Below are 21,376 nucleotides of genomic sequence, written 5' to 3'. Positions count from 1 at the left end.
TCTCTCTCTGGTCTCAATTCCATGGGAAAGATGCCTCCCCCAGGTTAAGCTCATCACACTAATCTCACCATCATATGGCTAACTTTAGCTTCAATGAATGCCACCTCCCCCTGCCTCCTCTCCCCTGATTGGAGGACTGAGTACCAGACTCCTCCCAATGCCTTCCTTGGCAATTGAAGAACCTGGACTTTTATCTCAATCCACTAAGTTGTCCTGCCTGGTTCTGACTCCATGGAAGAAGATGCCCCTATGATGGGTATCCCTGGTGCCATGGTCCCCAACCCCCCATTTTATGCCTCCTTTTGTGTACTGTCTTTCCCCTCCCTCACTAGATTATAAACTCCTTGAGGGTAAGGACTGTTTCTTTTTAATCAAAGCCTGTTTCCTCAGGCTCCCTTTGGTTCACTCGCTACACCACAAACTGGTCCACCTGCTGAATTGAACCCTCCATCTCCTGATGCTTCACCCCCTTTTCCCTTCCATCTCTTCCATCCCTGGCTTCTTCTAAGGCTCCTTTCCTGAACCCAGGAATCATGAACACTCCCTTCTTCCTCCTTGATGGAGTCTATACAGTCCTATCTGTATCAGTCAGTCAGTTAGCATTTATTAAGCACCTACTACATACCAAGCACTGGGGTACAAAGAAAGGTAAAAGACTCTCAAGGAGCTCACAGTCTAATGGGAGAGACAACATGCAAAAAACTATGTACAAACAAGATATAGAAAGAGAGAACCCAAGAGAACTGGGAAAGGTCTCTTGGTGAATCTTAGGTGAGACTTGAGGGAAACCAGAGGAGCCAGGATGTGGAGATGGAAAGGGGAGAGAGTTTCAGGTACCTAAGGACAGCCCATGAAAATGCCCAGAGTCGGGAGAGTCTGTGGTGTTTAGGTCTAGCAGCCCCGAGTCTGAATCTCAGAGTAAATGGAGAGCAAGAAGGGGAAAGAAGCCTGGAAAGGGAAGAAGGAGACAAGATACTGCTGTTATTCAGTCATTTTTCAGTCCTGTCTGACTCTCCCTGAACCTATTTGGGATCTTCTTGGCAAAGATACTGGAGTGTTTGCCATTTCCTTCTCCAGCTCATTTTACAGATGAGGAAACTGAGGCAAACAGGATAAAATGACTTGTCCAGGGTCAAACAGCTAGGAAGTGTCTGAGGTCATATTTGAACTCATGCAGATGAGTCTTCCTGATTCCAAGCCCACTGGCTTTAAAAACCAGGGGGATTTTCTATTTGATCCCGGAGCTAAAAGGGAGCCAATCAATGATACAGATTGTGCTCTCCCTCACACCCTGCCGCCCTCACCCCCCCCCCAATAGAATATCAGTTTCTTGAGGGCTGGGACTGTTTTTATTTTTGTCTTTGTATTCTAATGCCTTGCATGTGTAGATGCTTAACAAAGACTATTGGGTTAAATTTTGAGTTCTTGGGTGAGAGGAGTTCAGTAGTAACATTTCTCTATTGAAAAGCTCTAACACCTGGCATGTTTCCCCCATTGCTGAGTTGAAATGTCTTCCTGTAATTTCCAACTCTGGTCCTTTCTTCCCCAAGGAGATTCCTTGCTAAAGAATAACTTCATTTTCCCAGAACACTGACTCTATCCCAGCACAACCTGGATTTTACAGACCCAGGGACACTGGAGCAGATGTTGAATCTAGAGTCAGAGGGTCTGGCTTTGAATCCTGCCTCTGCCCCTGACTGTTCATGTGGCCTTAGGCAAGTCACCTGAGTTACTTCCCCTATAAAATCAGGGGGTTGAGCTGGGTGACTGCTGGGTTTCAGTATCCTTACCTGTAAAACAAGAGGGTTGGAATGGATGGCCCCTAAAGCTCCCTCCCTCCCAGCCTGAAATCTATAGTCCTGGATCCTTCATTTGGTCTAAAGACAGCAGGAGAGTGACCTCCCCCCTCCTCTTCTCCCTTTAGTATACACTTACAATAACTATAGGCTCCCCCCATGGTGTCCTTATGGCTTTGAAGTTGCCTTGGGGTCCTTAAGTTGGAGGTATAAAATTCTTTTTAAACAGATTGTGATATAACTTTCAATATAATTGGTTTCCTCTGTATTCCTATGTCCTTTCTTTTGTGTATGATGCTTAGAAGGGGTCCACTTGACTTTGCCAGACACACTGCCCAAGGGGGACCAAGACACAGAAATACATATTGGATCCTGAAGATCACCATTCAGGAAGAGAGGGAGGCCTTCCCCATCCCCACACCCCACTTCTTAAAGGTCTGTGGAAGGGGCTGTCTAAGCAACCTACCGGATGGTCAGCTGGTTCCCACTCAGTTGCTTGAACCTCCGGTGAAGCTGTTCGATTTGGTCTGAAGAGACTGAGGGGTGGAAAAAGAGGGACAGGTCATCAGTAAGGAAGGGAGTCCTCTCCTTGAACTGCAGGAAAAATACATCCCCCATCTCCAACCCCCCCCCTCCACCCAAGACCCACCACCTCAAGAGCTCCCCAAGGCACCAACCAATCAGTATTTACTAAGCATCACAATGCCAGGCACTGTGGGTACAAAACAACCCCTCCCCCCAAACAACAGAACAGAAGATGCCCTCAAGGAGCATTGCCCCAATGACATCTTCAGGATGGTAGAGGAGGGAGGAAGAGGTTCAAGCTGAGACTGGAAATTCAGCCCAGGCTCTGGATGGCTCAGGTCAAAACCCACTCTTGCTTTAGCTACACACACCCATGTATATGTGAATTTGTGTGTGTGTTCGAGCACACATATAAGTATACAGAGAGAGTGAGAGCCCAGGACAGAGAGAGGAGAAAACTGAGGCCCAGGGAGGTGGTGACTTGTCCAAGGTCACTAGCATCATAACTCTAGATCTGAAATGGATCTCAAAAGCCATCAAGTTCCTCCTCCTCCCCCCCCCCCCAACACACACTTCATTTTATAGCAAGTCCATTAACTTACTGTCACCAGGCAATTTCCCCAGACTTTTAAGTAATTAAAGAGACTCCCACCTGTACAGGCAGAGGGGTTTTCTCCCTGAGATGTCCCATTGACAATGAAATCAGAAATCTGGCCCCTCCCCTTTCCCCCAAGAGCCGATCTTGCTATAGGCTTTAGGGTTTGCAAAGTGCAATATTGTATTTATTCACTTTATGGTTAAGTTACATATACCTGTACAAGCTGTCCCAAAAGTCTTAGTGCAGTCGGAAGCTTTTTTTTTTTTTTTTAACCCTTCCTCCCCCTTCCCCAGGTGGTTTTATTCTTCAACTATCTATCCTCAGTTCAGGCTCTGGCCTCTGCCCCTATCGCTCCAGTCTTTGTAAAAGCTGTGATCACCTCCATTCCGCCTCACCGCCTCCTCCCCTCCAAGAATGTAAGCTTCTTGAGGGCAGGGGCCATTTCGTTTTCTTTTTCTCTTTCTCGCCATTCCCTAAACGTTGAACCGAACCGAATTTCTTGGCCCGTAAATGAGGCGTTAGAAGGACCAGCCGGCTGCCTCAGCTCCTCGTACCTCCCGTGCCTCCCTGTCCCCCAAGTCCCAAGACCCTTTTTCTGCAAAAAGAGAACCCCCTCCTCCTATTTTCCTGCCCCATCCCCGCTTCCTCTTCCACACAGTGTTGTGGGGAGAGCGTTATTTTCCCCCTCCCCTTGGGGGCGTAAAACCCATAAACCCGCCCCCGTCCTCCCGAAAGGATAGATGTTCCTGCCTTTTCCCATCAGGAGCTATCTGCTAAGCACGTACCCAGGCTCAGACTGGAGAAACTGAAGGGTACCTCGGAGCTCCGGGTTCGAATATGTAACCTGGCCTCCTACTGTATAGCCTGGGCTCAGTGGTGTGGCCGCCCCCTGCCTCAGTTTCCTTAACAGTAAAGTGAAGATTAAAAAAAACAACCAACCAAACACTGGCTTGGGGAAGAATCATGAATATATTTGCACGTGAATTAATTTGAAACACATTCAAAGTGTGATGCTAATTGAGGTGTGCGGTCCTAAAGCCAGGACCCGGGGGACTCCCGGGCCATTTCCTGAAGTAGTAAGTAATAAATGCCATCCGCTCTACTGATTAGGAGAGGAAGAATTGACTCTAGGGTTTAACAAGCCCAGAATTTGGAGAATGCCTGGGGCCATGCCCAGGGGCACAGCTGGTTTAGCTCAGAGCCCCTGGGGCGGCATATTCAGGCGGTACCATTAGCGCTCCCTTCCCCAGCGGTCAGAAGCCGCCCCACCCCCACCTTCACCCCATCTCCTAGAGGGCGGGAGGCAGAAGCAGCAGCTACTCCTAGGACCCCCAGGGGCTGGCACAGAAGGCTGGAAGGGGACCGGAAAGCTTGTTAATAATAGTAATTGCAGAATCCCAACATCTCAGAGTTGGAAAGAACCCAAGGAAGTCAGTCAGTCTGACCCACACCCGAACAGAGATAGTACTCTCTATGTCTCCCGCTCAAGGAGGGAGGTGTGAAGGGGTAGATTTGGAATCTAAAGACCAGGGTTCCAACCCCAAGTTGGCTATAATCTTCTCGACCACCTCCCTCCCCTCCCTTCTCCCCTCAGGGACGTAGGCAGGAAGACTGAGTTAGCAGATAAAATGTTCACCTTTGGGTCTGAAAGACCTGAGTCAGATTCCACCTGAGGCCCCACCAACTCATTTCCTCTTTCAGTTTCCTCATTTGTAACAAAAGAGGGTGGGGATGACCTCTGAGGACCCTCCCAGCTCTAAAACTACGATCCTATGTCATGGGTTCAGATCCTATCTCCCGACCCAAACTGTGTGTCCCTGGGCAAGTCACTTCCAAAGAAGCCTCGGGTTCCTCATCTGTAAAATAAGCCTCTTGGACTATGCCCTCTTTCAGCCCCAGCTTTCTGACCATCATGGTTAGGTCAGGATTGCCTTCACTTTTTACACTTCCTGAAGACTCCTGGGAGAAATGCCACTAATATTGACACATGAAAGCGGTCAATAGGCGTGTGTTCTCTTTCAGGAACTGTAATGAATACAAAATTCAGATTGACTCACAAGGTTGGGGTTATTATTCACTTGGAAAAGGGTCCAGGATAGAGTTTCTTTAAAGCAGAAGTTCTTAACCTGGTTCCTATGAATTTGTTCCTAAATAACTGACTTTTCTTTCTTTTTTTCTTTTTAGTTTTCATCATTCACTTTTATAAGAATTTGATTTCCAAATTTTTTTCTCCCTCCCTCCTCTTCCTCTTCCCCAAGACAGCTAAATACCAAATTTTCTAATTAACTAATTAAGTTTCTAATTAATGAAATTCCAATAGAATTGATATCTTTTGTAATCCTGTGCATTTCACTTTAAATGTAAAAACATGATTCTGAGAAGGGGTTCATAGGTTCCCCCAACTACCAGAGGGGCCCAATATACACAAAAGCAAGGTACCCTGGAACATTCAGAATAAGATTCAGAATTTCAGAATCCTAAAGTTGGACAGGACCTCCAGGGGCATCTGACCCAGCAGGTACCTTTCCAAGAAACTCCCCTGAGCATAGGCTCATAGTAGGCTTATTGGGTTTAGGATTACATGGTCCCCTTTGTCTTTGAAATAGCTCTCATTATTAGGAAGTTTTCCCCCATAGTAAGCTGAAACCTGCCCCTCTGAAACATTTATCCACCTCATTCATTGTTAATCATCATAATTAATCATTGTTAGAGAGGCACTTCAGCCAGAGCCCAGAGTCAGGGAGACAGGTTCAAATCCTGCCTATGTCACCTACTAGCTGTGGGATCAGAGAACTATTGAAAATCATAGGGGCGGCTAGGTGGCGAAGTGAGTAAAACGCCGGCCCTGGAGTTGGGAGGACCCGAGTTCGGTTCGGGCCTGAGACACTTAACACCCACACAAAAAAGACTAGCCTCGTAACTTTGGGCAAGTTACTTAACCCCAATTGCCCTCCAAAAGGCAAAAAAAAAAAATCATAATCCACACTGGTACAGTAGATATTGGCCATGGATTACCTTTAAATCTTGGCACAGTTACTTCCTAAACTTGGATGACTTTGGGTAAAACCCTTCCCCCTCCCTGGGCCAGTTTCCTCATCTGTAAAATGATAGGTTGGATCAGATGGCCTCCAAAGTCCCTGCCAGCTTTAGACTTACATGGGTTACATCTGCATTGGGAGAAGGAGTCTCTGTACTGGGAATTCTGTATATGGAGGAAAGCACAGATTTGCGGATCAAGAAAGAAAAATGGCTAATACCAACCCCCTCAGGTCCCTATAGACCCTTTCAGGTTAAGAAAGCCCTCTCCTCTGATTTCCTTTGGCATCCAGAAGGCTGTGTTTATTCCCATCGCATTGTTCATCCAAATGTTACTTTTTTCCATCCTCGTTTCCAAGTCCTGTAACCCAATCCTTGACCCTGGCTGATGAAGTCACTGAGGCAGTGGGAACCTTGGGAACCAGGCAGTCTCATGTTTCTGGAATCCTGTCCTGTTCTTGTTTTCCTAAATCCACACTGGGGACAGAGGGGGAAGATAAAGGCTAACCCCTCCTGGGGCCTCAGGCTGTCCTAATTCATCCATCCTTCCATCCACTCACTTGATTCAAGTCAATACCTGTTAAACACCTACTCTTCGAAGAGGACCATATCTGTGCTGGGGAGAAGAAGATGCCAATCCTAGCATCTTCCTAGGATCATAGCCTTGGAGATGATAAAAATAAATAGCCAACATTTATATAACTCCTACTATGTGGTCAGGCACTGAGCTAAATGTTTTACAATTCTCATCTCATTTGGTCCTCACAACAACCATGGGGAGTAGAAGCTATTATGAGCCCATTTTACAATTGGGGAAACTGAGGCAGAGATTAAATGACTTGCCCAGGGTCACCCAGCTTGTAAGTATCAAATTTGAACTCAGGTCCTCCTGGTTATAGGGCTGGTACACCTAGGGGCTCCTCCTCTTCTGTAAACCGAGGGGCTTATGGTCAAACTATGTGATTCCTAACGCTCCTTAGCTCTCCTAACATTCTATGATTAAGCTCCTAAGTCATACCTGTTCCAAAGCTCCATTTGATTATAAGTTTCTAGAGGACAGGGACCGCATTTTGGTCTTTTTTTGAGTCTCTAGCACTTAGCCCAGTGCTGGCCCTTGATATGTGCTCACTGACCAACTGACCAAAGCAGACCAAGAGCAGATATCTTGTCTCATTTCCTTTCTACCGGCACAGTCCCCAAAGCTATTGCTAATCAGCAGCTGCCTACCACATCCTATGAGAACAGGAAACCAAAACCTGTTCAGAGAGCAGTGAAGAGCCCAAAGGCAGCCCACAGACATATCAAGCATCTTAAAAGAGATGTGACCTTACAAAGGAGATATCAGATCACTGGGAGTTCGTTTTCTATATACGATGGATTTACAAATCTGGGAAGATGCCCGAATGGAATGTAAGCTCCTGGAGGGCAGGAGCCCTTACTCATGTGTCTGACATATAGTAGGTGCTTAAAATAAATGCTGGTTGACTGATGGCTTTACTGACCCATGTCATAAGACATTTCTCTAGCTCCTCTGGGGATTTTCACTCTTTGAAAATGGGAAGAAACCTCAGAGGTCATTCCATTCTAGAGTAACCTGTATTTGAACAAGGATTACTTCTGTGACATCCAAAAAAAGTGACCATTTACAATGTAGATGGAGGCCTAGAGCAGTGGGAACTCATGCTTCCTGAAGTGGCCTGTGCATTCTCCTGTTAAAGGCATGAGGTCACAGGTCTAGAGCTGAAAGGGAGCTCAGAGTTTCCTTATGGTCCAATGCTTTCATTTCATAGACGAGGAAACTGAAGCTCAGGAGGTGAAGAGACTTGCCCAAGGTCACAATGGGGTAAGCACTAGAGGTGGGTCTTTTGACTCACATGTTATTTCCCCTGCACCATATTTGTCCCTTATAATGCACCATATCAGAACATAAGACTATCAGAGCTGGAAAGGACCATGATGGCCATCAAAGCCTGCCAATACCCAGTGCTCATTCCCCTATACCTTGAGTAGGGCTACTTCCTTTCTGTACAAGGCAGCATGTTAATGTTATCAGAGACACAAGAACAAATTAGACATCACTCCTACCCCCAAAGAGACAGAGTCCGGTAGTCAAGAGATGATGAGCCCAGGTAAATATGATGCTGGTTAGAATAGGAAAAGGGCACAAGAGGCGTGGCTAAGTGCTAAGAGATCAGATGAGAGGAACTGAGAGACTTCATGGAGAGGGTGGCCTATGGACTGATTCATCATCACCATCATCATCATCACTAACATTTTATATAATGCTTTAAGGTTTACAAATGAGTTAATATCCCCATTTTACAGCCACACAATCATAAGGGAACAACCTAACTTATATAGCTTTTACTATATGCTGGGCACTATGCTAAGCACTTTACAAATGTTATCTCAATTTATTCTCACAACAACCCTGGGAGGGAGGGGCTGATACTATTATCTATATACTATTATTCCCATTTTATAGGTGAGGAAACTGAGGTAAAATGAATGCCTTGCCCAGAGTAACACAGCTAATACATATTTGAGACTGGATTTGAACTCAGGTCTTCCTCACTGCAGGTCCAACATTCTAGCTGCTGTGTGCCACCTAACTGCCAAGGTGATTAATAATAAAGAATCAAGATATAGACAGGTGATTGGAAAGAGAGATGAGAGATTTTTGACAAAAGGAACACAAGCATGGAGGTGGGAAAGGGAGTCTTGTTCTCAGGAAACTGAGGGCTAGACCTAGAGTGAGGAAGACCTGAGTTCAAATCTGGCCTCAGACACTTACTATCTGTGTGACCCTGGGCAAGTCACTTCACCCTGTTTGCCTCAGTTTTCTCATCTGTAAAATGAACTGGAGAAGGAAATAGCAAATAACTCCAGTATCTTTGCCAAGAAAACCTCCAATGAGGTCACAGAAAGCCAACTGAACAAGATTAATAAGAACCTACTATGTACCAGCCCACACTGTTAGGTGATGGGGGCACAAGGGCAAATGTAATTGGGGGGAGGGCATGTCAGTCCACTTTGGCTGGAGGAGTGGAATGGGTGAGGGATCCCCCAGAGGGCCCTGGATAACTGAGAGTCTTGGCCCCAAGACCAAAGAACTCAGGTCCCTTTTGGCAGCCTGAGGCTCTCAGCCTGAACCTCCAAGTGCTTTTAGCATTTGGCTCCTTTCCATCATCTGCAATGCCTGTCTTCGGGAATCTTCCTCAGTCTCTGCCTTTTAGGGCTAATGAGAAGAGAAGATGTAGTCAGGGCCTGGAACAATCCCTTCAAGACAGAAGGAGACATTTCAAAGCAGAGATGAGGCTTCAGGGACCCGGCCCCCACCTCCATAAAGGGCTCCTGTGATAAAGTGGGCGTGGTGCTCTCCCTGCCTGGATCAGCTACATTTCTCAGCCTTCATTTTAAGAAACATGGATATCTTTTGTTTTCCCATCACCTTCATTTCCCAGGGTCTCTTCCCCACCCCCTACCTAGAGTCATACCTTATGTCAAACAATGATAGAAAGAAGCAAAAAGCAGATTGGAAAAACTAACCTACCTACCATGCAGTGATCTCTATCCATAATTCCCATCCCTGTAAAGAAAGGAGGGAGGTGCCTTGGCCTTCTTCCCAACCAGGATCATCATGGAGGAGAGAACTGAGATGTAGGAATTAGACTCTTGAATATTTCCCAAAGATCCTCTTAATTAGACCCAATGTTCCTTAGCATGCTGTTACCTTGTTCGTGAAGCTTCCCCCGATCCAGTTCCCATCTCACCCCCAATTATTAGCAATGACAGTAGAGTCAGAGGACCTGGGATCAAAGCTCACCTCTGATCCTTACACTGTGTGACCTTGGATAATTCATTTAACCTCTCTCTCTCTACCTTATTTCCTTCATCTGTAAAATACAAGTTAGATGAGATGGCTTCTGGGGGTCCCTTCTAGCCCTAGAACTAGGGCCCTCAAATTATCTCATATTGACTTACTTGTGAAAATGTTATAGTCCCTGAGCAGATAGAATGTAGGCTTCCTGAGGGCAAGGGCTGTTTTTGGTTGTGTATCGGTGTCCTTAGGTCAGCTAGGTGGTGCAGTGGAGAGAGCTCCATTCCTGGAAGACGCCTCTTCATGAGTTCCAATCTGGCCTCAGACACTTACTAGCTGTGTGACCCTGGGCAAGTCACCCAGTATCTTTGCTAAGAAAACCCCAAATTGGTGTTATAGAGAGTCAGACAGGACTGGAAAATGATTGAACACCAACCGCTGTGTGCCCTGCACTGTGTTAAGCAGTCCTTGCAATATTAGGAAAGGCAGAAGCAGTCCTTGCCCCCAAAGCTCACATTCGAACAGAGAAGCTGCCATGAGAAGAACTCAGGATAAACCAGATCCATAGAACGTAATGGGAGGTAGTTTCAGAGACTTTCTTTCCTTTGCAACTTTGCATTTGGCTAAAATGCCTCCAAAAAACCAAAAGGATGGGGAAAAGACCTGGAGAGGCTCATCTCGTCCAACTTCTACCTGAACGTGACTGGTCTAGGAGCCCAGAGAGGCTTAGTTACTTGCCGGAGGTCACCCATGTAGGGGGAAGGAAACTGGAGCTCATGTCCTCAGTTTCTCCAAACAGGGTTTGTGCCTCACAACCACCGGGACCTCTTCTAGAGCGTTCCTAACACCAGTGGCCATCTAGTGTCTTCTCGGTGACCTCCAGGGAAGGGGAACTCAATGCTGCTAAGGATTCCCATGATACTGTGGGATTCAGTCATTTCAGCCATATCTGACTCTCCGTGACACCAACTGGGGTTTTCTTAAAAGAGAATCTGGAGAGGTTTGCCATTTCCTTCTCCAGCTCATTTTACAGATGAGGAAACTGAGGCAAACAGGATTAAGTGACTTGCCCAGGGTCACACAGCTAGTAAGTGTCTGAGACTGGATTTGAACTCATGAAGATGAGTCTTCTGGGGACTCTGTGCACTATGGCGCCCCCTAGCTGCCCTTAAAGTGTTAAGAGGTCCCTCCTAAGGTCCCTTGAATCTTTAAAGCCATGATCCTTTGATGTCTCTCTGTCTGACCAGAGCACAGTACTATTTCCTCACTCCCAGAAGCTGTCTCTCTCCCTGCCCTTCCCATCACATTAGCTTTCCCTGGCTTCTAATGAATAACTTCCTGTCTGGTCCAAAGCTTTCTTTGATTGTCAGCTCTGCCCCGAGGTCAGACCAGGGGGAAGCATCCTTGGGCTGCAGCATGAGTGGGGAGGGTTGGACACAAGGCTTTGACAGGGAGAGCTGTCAAACACAGACAGTCTGGGAAGCGTGGCTGCGGCAGCTGCCGGCTTAGTTGATGGGACCTCCGGGCATCCGAGGGAAGGGAGAACAAGCCCTTGAGGCAGGGCTGCTTGAGGCGGGGCCAACCTGGAAACGCTAGACTCTCCTCTCCAGTGAGTGGGAGAACACCCCAGGCGGGAGGCACATGGACCAGGGCAACCCTGGCCATTTAAATATTCATGGTATTGAATCAACACGTTTTCTAGGGGAGGACCATTATCAAGCTTAGCTCAAGACACAGTGCTAAGCACCAGGGATACAAAAAGAGGCCAAAGACATTCCATGCCCTCTGGGAGCTTACAGTCTAATGAGAAAGCCAGTCATGCAAACATACAAACAAGATCTATAGGGGATAAATTGGATATAATTTACAGAGGAAAGATATTAGCGTCCAGAGGGGTTGGGAAAGGTTCCCTGTAGAAAGTGGAATTTTGGCTGGGATGTGAAGGAAGCCAGGGAAGGCTGGAGGGGGAAAGGAGGAGGGAGAGTGTTCCAAGCCTGGAGGACAGCCAAGGATTGCCAGAAGGGATGTCAGAAGCCACCTAGCTTAAACCCCTCATTTTTACCAAGGAGGAAACCAAGGCTCGGGTGAGCATTAGTCTTTAGGTAATAATAACAGTTAGTAATAACCAACGTTTATACAGTGTTTACTATGTGTTGGGCACTGCACTGAGCGCTTCAGAATAATCACCTCCTTTGAGCCTTACAGCAACGCTAGGGGGTGGATATTAATATTACCCCCATTTTATACACCAGGAGACTGAGGCAACCAGAGATTAATGTCCTGCCCAGGTTCACACAGTGTAAGCAGACGCTTACACTCAGACGAGGCTGGATTTGAACCCGCATTCCTCCCATGGTTCTACTTCATTGTTTATTGCATGTAGTTTGGCTTTAGAAGGAGGTCGTTTCATGTTTGCTGAATTGAATTGATCACAGATCTAGACAGGATGGAACCTCAGAAGAGTCAATCTTTCATTTTTACAGATGAGGAGACTGAGGACCAGAGAAGGGAAATGATTCAGCTAGAAGCCTGTATTCAAATTCAGCTGTTAGAATTTTAGGTCCTGGAATCTTGCCCTCCAGAGCCTGGGGGGGGGGGCTCCCTCTCCCTAAGGGCATGTCCAAGACTCTTTAAGAACAAGTCCTAGGGCAGCTAGGTGGCAAAGTGGATAGAGCACCCTCTCTAGAGTCCCGAGGACATGAGTTCAAATCCAGCCACAGACACTTAACTATGTGACCCTGGGCAAGTAACCTCTATGCCTCCAAACAAAAACCAAGTCACACCACAAGGGTGTTTGTCCAGTGGGATTGGGTGTCAGAGAAACTGGATTCCAATCTGATTTTGATGATTTCCTATCCCTGAGACTGAGCAAGTGACATCACCTCTCTGGGCCTCAGTTTCCTCTGCTGTAAAATAATGAGGGGATTTTGTAAAGATGGCCCCTCAAGTCCCTTCAAGCTCTAGATCCAGGAGTCTATGAAATGGGTCCAACTGCTGATGCCCAGGGGAGACTCTGGGACAGGGCAGAATGAGCCCAATTCCGAGGCTGCCAGGGGAACCTGTGGGAGCCTGAGACAAAGTCCTCAGTATCAAATCTGGACCCCATGAGCCCAGAGCTTGGAGTGCTAGGTCACAGGTCACCCACTTATGGATCACTTCCCAGAGAAGGGCAGGAAATCCTCCCCCACACAAACCTTTCTACATCACATCCTACTTAGACCAATTATCCAGTTTTACAGATGAGAAAGCTACAAGTCCATAGAGGTGAAGGGACTTAGCCAAAGTCAATACAGATTGTGACTAGGCAAGGTGGGGTTCAAACCTTTGTCGTGTAACTCCAGAGTCCTCACAGCTCAAATCCAGCAGACCCTCCTCCTTTCCAGACCATGACTAGTAGATTGTTGAGTTCCCAGAGCTCACCTGACTCCATCTTTTACTACTTTCTTCCCTCTGCCCCAGTCTCCTTCTCTCCCCCTTTTCGCCTGGAGAGTTTTCAGCAGTCAAATAAACCCAAGGCTGTTTCCCAGGTGTGATTGTTACCCCTCCCAGGACACAGGAATCTCCGGTGACTTCATGGGAGACCTTTGGGAGAACAGATAACCCCCTTTCAATATTGTTCCCTCCAGTAAAGGTCATCTGCCTTCAAACAAAGGATCTGTTTGTCATCGGGGCTTTTTTAAAGGCTGGCTCGCTGGAAGCAATCATCTGTCTTTTCACTTTGGGAACATGATTTGGAAAAGCTGCAGAAGTGCTGGCTGAGCCAGTGGCTTTGTTTCAGGTGTCCTTTCCCAGAAGCCTTCTCTCTGGTCATACTAAGGGCAGGGGGAAGAGCACTCATTGAATTTGAAGGCAGAGAACCTCTGTTCAAGCATCTGCTGCTTCCCACCTGGGTGACTTTGGACAAGTCATTTGCATCCCGTCAGCTGGTTTCCTCCTGTGCTAAATAAAAAGGACTCATGCTCATGTGGTATTCAAAGTTGTTTTTCATAAGGCATCCATCCATCAAAGAGCAAGCATTTACTGAGTACCTACTGTGCTAGGTAGCACAGAGAATAGAGCACTGGGCTTGGAATCAGGAAGACTCATCTTCCTGAGTTCACATCTGACTTCAGATACTTCCTAGCTATGTGACCCTGGTTAAATCACTTCACCCTATTTGCCTCAGTTTCCTCATCTGTAAAATGAGCTACAGAAGGAAATGACAAACCACTTCAGTATCTCTGCCAACAAAGGGGGGTCACAAAGAACGCAACTGAAAAATAACTCAACAGCTGTGTTCTAAGCTATGATTCTACCCTGCAAAAAGCCTGGCACATAGAAGGTGCTTAGTATATGCTTGCTAAGCCACTTACTGACTAGGTGCACAAAGACAAAAATGGAATAGTTTATGCCCTCAAGTAGCTTGTCCCATTTTACATGTGAGGAAACTGAGGTTCTAAGGGGTAAGTATCAAATCTGGCCTCAGACTCTTACCAATTGTGTTACCCTGACAAGTTTCAGCATCTCTCTGCCTCAGTTTCTTCATCTGTAAAAAGAGCATGATAATAGTACCTACCTCCCAGGGTTGTTGTGAAGATCAAATGAAATAATATTAGCAAGTCAATGTGCTAACCTTAAAGGGCTATATAAATGTTTGTTGCCACCATCACCACCACCACCATCACCATAATCACCACCATCACCACCACCACCATCACCATAACCATCATCACCACCACCATCATCATCATCACCATCATCACCATCCAAACCTCATAGGGTCCTAGATCTAGGACTGGAAGGGATGTCAGAAGCCACCTAGCTCAAACCCCTCATTTTTACCAAGGAAGAAACAACCAAGGTTCAGAAAGATGAAATACGCCCCCCCTAGCCTTGGCATCATGTAGACCATAAACACCAGAGACTGGTTTTGAAATCTCAGACTCTAAAATGAGTATTCTTTGCTTCATGGTGAACACATTCATTGTCTGTCCTTCCTTTGAGAGTTCCACCTTCTGCTCCAGGCTTTTCCTCATTCCACCCCCAGCAATTAGAACTCTCCTCAAGATGACTTTGTAGGAGGTAACCTGTTGTCAGTAGAAAACACATCAGGAAATTGAGGCAGAAAACCTACATTCCAAACCTAGCCCTACCACTTACTACCTTTGTGACACTGAGCAAATCACTGCATCATCAAAATAACTGGCCGTGTAACCTTGGGCAAGTTACTTAACCCCAATTGCTTTAAAAAAAATCACTGCATCACTCTGGGCCTCAGTTTCCCCATTGGTAAAGAAGGAGGTTGGACCAGATGACCAATTCAAGACCTATGATTCTTTTTCTTTATATCCATTTTATTTATTTACATATACTTTTCATTTATTTACATGTTTATATGTTGTGTGCCCCACCTAATAATAACAATAGCTAACATTTACATAACACTTACTATGTGCCAGGTGAAGCAGCTAAGTGGCTCAGTGGATAGAGCACTGGGCCTGGAGTGAGGATGATCTCAGACACTGCCTAGATGTATGACCCTGGGCAAGTCACTTAACCTCTGTTTGCCTCAATCTATTGGAGAAGGACATGGCAAACCACTCCAGGATCTTTGTCAAGAAAATCCCATTGGATAGTTGTATCAGCAAGCACCCCAGTGTCCCCAGGGTGGCTGCCAACACAGGTTCTTAGATCTGCTTTGTTAAAGGAAAGCAGCTCAAAATGGGTTAACAAGCTTACTTTAATCAGTCAAACATATATCATTTACCTAGTTCAGGAGAAAAAGGTCAGCACCCCGAACTTCAGAGAATACAGACAGAATTATCAAGACAGAGAAACAGATCAAGTAGACAGGTTTCCAAACTGTCCAACCATTACATCCATACCAAATCAACATCTGGGTTTTTCAAAGGGGGGGGGGCTCTCAACAATGGCTTCCCAGAGTCTCATCTGGTCAAATCACACAACACTTCTCAAAGTGACCCCAAAGCAAAGCCTCTCATCAGGGATTATATAGCCTTCTCCTGGGTCAGAGAATGTAGCCACCCTCTTAACCCACTGCCCAATCACACAGCATCAAGTTGTGGGCATTCCTGAAAACCAAGCCTCCTGCCACAGGCTCCATGTGACCACATTCAGCCTATTAGGAGGCAGAGTATATTTTCAAATCAAGGAAGGTTCTCAGAGTCTCTTAAGCCTATCAAAGGGCCTAGGGGCAGGGAAGATGTTTAAATTTGTATTTCCATTACAATAGTATGGTCCCTGGGGTCAAAGAGTTGGACTTGACTGAACAAAAACAAATGTGCCAGGTGCTTCATGATTATCTCATCTGAGTCTCACAACAACCCTGGGGGTAGGTGCTATTATTATTCTTATTTTATAGATGGGGAAACTGAGCTCAAGTGACTTGCCCAAGGTCACCCAGCTAGTCAGTCAGTATCTGTCTGGATCTGAACTAAGAGGAGTCTTTCTGATGTTCTATCCTAGCTGCCCTTAGAATGGAAGCTCACTGAGGGCAGGGATTGTATCATTTTCCTCTTGGTAGCATCTAGGCTAGTAAATGCTTGTCAGATTGATTTAGAAGAGCAGCCAGCACCCTCCTCACTCTAAATCCCCTCATTCTACTCTCTAGTCCTGGGTCCTTTCTCTTTTCACTCTCTCTGCAAAGGCAGCCCCTTGGAGAAGTCTCCTGTCTTTCCAGGGTAGTAAGCAGAGCTGACTCCAAAAACATCTGATCTCTGTGAATTGGAGGAACCTGGGCTAAGCCCTTAAAACATGGGTGGGTGAGTGAGTGGGTGGGTGGAAGGAAGGACAGAAAGGTTCAGAAGTCCCCTGAAATGGCCTAGCCTTGGCAGCCTTCCTTTCCGGTGCGGTTAAATTCCACACAGCATTTTGGGGACCATTGCCCTATGAAAGGCACCCAGGGACTCTGGAGCAGCTCAGGGGGATCTAATTGCTACTGAGCAGGAGAGCTAGGACAGTGTTAGCGCAGATGAGCAATTGCTTTGTTGGCACCATGGGAGTGACAGAGACAGTATGGTGGAATGGAAAGAGGCTGGGGTTATGAGCTTGGTGAGGGGGATGAATCCTGCATCCCCAGCGTCATCAGCTATAAAATGGAGGTAGAAGCTGGGGCATGGATGAGCTGATGTCTAAGGCTCCTTCCAGCCTTGAGTCTCCAAGCTCTGCACTGGGACCCAAGCCTCCCCAGTAGGTGACCCTGAGGAAAGCCAAACCGGATGACCATTGTCCTTGGCAGTCCTGCTGTGTCTTTCTCTGAGGAGCTGCCCTCTTTCTTTTACTAACCTGTTCCTTCCCATGAGTGTGAAACCACTTAGCATAGTCCTGGGCCACCTTTGCAGGCCAACCCTTCCCAGATACCCAACACATGCTGACCCTTTCCAGATCATGCCTCCCTTTTCTGAACAGAAAGACCGTGGCCTGGGAATTAGGAAGACTACACTCCTTTCTCAAAGCCTTTGTCAAATGAAGACATTTAGAGTTTCTTAGGCATCAAGATGAGACATGCTCCTGGGATCCAAGCCTAGTTTTTAAGGGGAGAGTAAAAAAACACAACAAAAACAAACCATGTTTCCCAGAAGCCTTTACTTCTCATTCCCCTTACATTTTTCTAAAGAACCAATGACAGGCAAACCAGAATTGAAACTACCATAACACCAACCCAAGGGTGTCAAGATGGCCTTGAATCCTCTTTGTCAATCTAGGCACAAGGCCCAGGCTAGGTGGTACATGGGCTTTATGGGCATCTGAGGGTTGGATAGCTCAACAGGCCTGCAACCTATGGGGGCTGGCACTGCTCATAGTCCAAAGGGTGCACTCAAGCAGAGAGTTTGAAAAGCTATAATAAAACTGGCACAACCTCACTCACCCTCCCACTCACTCACTCACCCTCCCACTCACCCACTCACTCACCCTCCCACTCACCCTCCCACTCACTCACCCTCTCACTCACCCACTCAATTCACTCACTCACCCTCCCACCCACTCACCCTCCCACCCACTCACCCTCCCACTCACTCACTCACCCTCCCACTCACTCACCCATTCACTCACCCACTCACCCACCCACCCACTCTTCCACTCACTCTTACCCACTTACCTACTCATTCTCACTCACTCTCACTTAATCAATCACACAGGTTTCTGAGGCTCTCAGGCAAATAGGATTTTATAGAATGTCTATTTTTTGAGGGCTTAGCTCAGATTCCTCAAATGCACAGACAAATCAATTATTTGCATACTGCTTGATTAACTGATTAAAAATAAAAATTGGGGGCAGCTAGGTGACACAAGAGCCAGCCCTGGAGTCAGGAGGACCTGAGTTCAGTTCCAGCCTCAGACACCCACTTAAAAAAAAAAAAAAACTAGCCGTGTAACCTTGGGCAAGTTACTTAACCCCAATTGCCCTCCAAAAGGCAAAATAAATAAACAAATAAATTGGATTTTAATGGAATGACCATTCCAGCCGCCCTTTTCAGTCGGGGGGTTGGGTGGTCCCACTCCTTGGCCCAGGGATGGGGGAAATTCCATTGTTGAGACCCAGGAATTCCATCATCACTGAATGAAATGAGTTACCTTTGCCAGACATGTCATTCAGTTCCATGTAATTGTCAGAGTCTGTGCTAGCTGCTGAGAATAAAGACCACAGTACCTGCCCACAAAGAGCTTATATTCCACGGTGGTGGCAGTGATGGTGGTTGGGGGGAACGAAGCAGAAACAGAGAAGTAAATACAAGATGGAGATGAAATAAAATCAAAATCACAGAGTCTAGGAGCTGTAGGGGACCTCAGCAGCCACCTCAGCAAGCCCATACAGGAAAACAGTTCCCACTTTCTCCTACCCAAGAAGGAACAAGTGGGTCAGTTTGATTGGAACACAGAGCATGTGATCAGTCTAGAAAGAGAAGGTGAAGCCAGATTGTGAAGGGCTTTAGATGACAGAGGAGCTTTGCTTTCTTTCTTTTCTTTCTTCCTTCCTTTCTCTCCCTCCCTCCCTTCCTTCTTTTCCTTCCTTCCTTCCTCTCCCTTCCTTTTCTTCCTTTTTCTTTCTTCTTTCCTTTTCCCCCTTCCTTTCTTTCTTATTTTCCCCCTTCCTTCCTTCTCCCTCCCTCCCTTCTTTTCTTTCTTATTTTCCTCCTTCCTTCCTTCCTTCTCTTTCTTTCTTTCTTTCTTTCTTTCTTTCTTTCTTTCTTTCTTTCTTTCTTTCTTTCTTTCTTTCTTTCTTTCTTTCTTTCCTTCCTTCGTCCCTCCCTCGCTCCCTTCCTTCCTTTCTTTCTTCTACTCACTGGCATCATCCTACTTTAATAAGCTCCAGCTCTGTGACCTGCTCATTTCTGACCTGGGTCAGGTTTGTCCCTCCAGAGGCAACCTAAGGCAATCTCCCTCCTGGGGGCCCACCATGTCCGTGTTGAATTAGTGCAACCACCCTATGGCCTTAGCCCACTGAAGCTCAGAACTCCTAAAATGAAGAGATCCACCAACTTCAGTCTTTGAAGTAACAGGGACCACAGGTACATGTGGGTGTTTGTATTTTCTCCCTACTTAGTTGGGAGCCACAGAAGTTTCCCAAGTAGGAAGAGTTCCCTAATCAATCTTTTGGCTTGTGGGAAGGATGGATTGGCCCGAGGGTGGGAGCTAGGGGTGGAGACTGGAGATCAGAAGACCAAGCAGGAGCTGTTAAAATATCAGAGGGGAGAAATGCTGAGGTTCCATGCTAAGAGTCCAAGCATGAGGTAGGGGATGAATGGTGGGACTTGTGCAAGCAGAGAAAAAGAATGTAAGGAAGAGAGAATTGTTCAAGTAGAACCAGTATGCCATCACTCAAGAACACTCAGTGGGAGGGTGAAGCCCATATTTTGCTGGAAAATAAAATGCTTTGTGCTGTCATACTTATCCTGTTCCATAAGAGGGCCAGAGTTTGTCTTTGTATTCCAAGTCCCTAGCACAATGCCTAGTATACAGTAGGAGGTTAATAAATGCTCCCTCCTCCTCCTCCTCCTCCCCCCCCCCCCATGAATTGAAAGAAAGGAAACAGGCTCTTAGATTTAGAGTTGGAAGAGGCCTTATAGATGATTAAGCCCAACTCATTTTAGAGGAGAAACTGAAGGCCAAGAGACAGGGATTGGCCAAAGTCACACAACTGGTAATCAGCAGATCTGAGAGCTGAACCCAGAAAGTAAAGTCAGTGTTCTTTCTGCTCTGCTATACAGGTCATTGACCAATTCACAGGCATTGATTCAGCTTCTGCTATTTGCTGGGTACCTTGGCAGGATGGAGACATAGTCGCCGATAGTCCCTGACTCTGTTTAGGGGGAAACAACACATATGCATGCTGGAGCCAGCTGAATAAAGCTGATGGTTAAATTTCCAATGTGAGCATTTATTTATATGTTGGAAATTTTAAAGTGCTACAAATCAGGGCTTGATTTATTGTTTTGTGGGTTGCAAACTTAAGAAAGTGACAGAAAAAATGTTAACAATGTGTGTGTCATGTGTACATTTTTTTTTTCAGAGACCTGGTTGTTAAACATTTACCAGAATACTCCTGCATAGAAGTAATAATAATAGCTAACATTTACAAAGCACTTACTATGTATTATTGCAATTATTATCTCATTTGATCCTTACAACAACCCTGGGAAGTAGGTCCCCATTTTGCAGATGGGGAAACTGAGGCAAACAGAGGTTAAGTGACTTGCCCAGGATCATGCAGCCAGTAAATGTCTGAGGTTGGATTTGAACTCAGGTCCTCCTGAGTCCACTACACCACCTAACTGCCCCAACATTCAGCTTGAGACAGATGACTTTGTTCTCTGAACTTTTTACTCAGAATTACCCTCCTTTAGCAAGTCCTAATTCACTTGGTGAGGCTGTTCCTGTGCTCTGGGGATAGGCAGGCACTCCAGGATTCTGCCAACTGTCCCGTAAACCCCTTTTATAAGGCCTGTGAGTTCTCGTGGGAGATTTGCCCATGGTCACATTGGGATTCAGCAGGTACCACCACAGGACCCAGAACTGGAAGGGTCGTTAGAGGGCAAAGAGTCCAATCCTCACTTTCCAAAGGAGGAAACTGGGGCCCTGAGTGGGGAAGTGAGTTGCCCAAGGTCACCTAAGCAATAAGTAGCAGAGGTGGCTTTCAGATCCTCTGACTCCAGGCCCGGTCTGTATCTGTGCTCCACATCAGGTGTGTCTGTATAGTCAGCACTGGCAGCCCCTCCCTCAGCCTGGTATAAACATCCTCAGAGACCTAAGTGGTGCCCATCAGATGCTACTGTAGGGCCTTCACTGCGCAGGCTGCCCTGCTCTAAAAACTGTCCAGTTTATCAACTTTCCTGAAACAGTGGAGCCCAGAATGGAACAGATGGAGTCTGGGCAGAACAGAATCCCTGAGTCCCCTGGGCATTGTGGGGAGGGAGGGAGGTAGGGAGAGGGGGAGGGAAACAGAGAGACAGACAGACAGAGACAGACAGAGAGGGAAGGAGGGAAGGAGACAGCACGAGAGAGAGACAGAGAGACAGACATAGAGACAGAGAGACAGAGAGAGGGAGGGAGGGAGAGAGAGGGAGAGAAGAGAGAAAAGAAGGAGGAGGAAGACAGGGAGAG

The 21,376-nt window shown here is 46.6% G+C and overlaps 1 protein-coding gene across 1 annotated transcript in view; it reads right to left on the bottom strand.

Moving 5' to 3' along the window:
* The window catches only part of TESC (tescalcin), a 63,874-nt gene that overhangs the window by 34,933 nt on the left and 7,565 nt on the right, over nucleotides 1-21,376 (bottom strand). Inside the window, exon 2 of the mRNA XM_069081456.1 lies at nucleotides 2,263-2,332. Coding sequence (XP_068937557.1) covers nucleotides 2,263-2,332 — 70 coding nt within the window. The remainder of the gene's footprint in view (nucleotides 1-2,262; nucleotides 2,333-21,376) is intronic.

This window comes from Petaurus breviceps, unplaced genomic scaffold (assembly GCF_028583685.1).
Source record: "Petaurus breviceps papuanus isolate PSGF00001 unplaced genomic scaffold, PetGlider_PUasm1.0 99, whole genome shotgun sequence".
NCBI classification, from domain to species: Eukaryota; Metazoa; Chordata; class Mammalia; order Diprotodontia; family Petauridae; genus Petaurus; species Petaurus breviceps.
The sequence above is the reverse complement of the archived record's forward strand: the minus strand, read 5'-3'. Positions and strand labels throughout refer to the sequence as shown.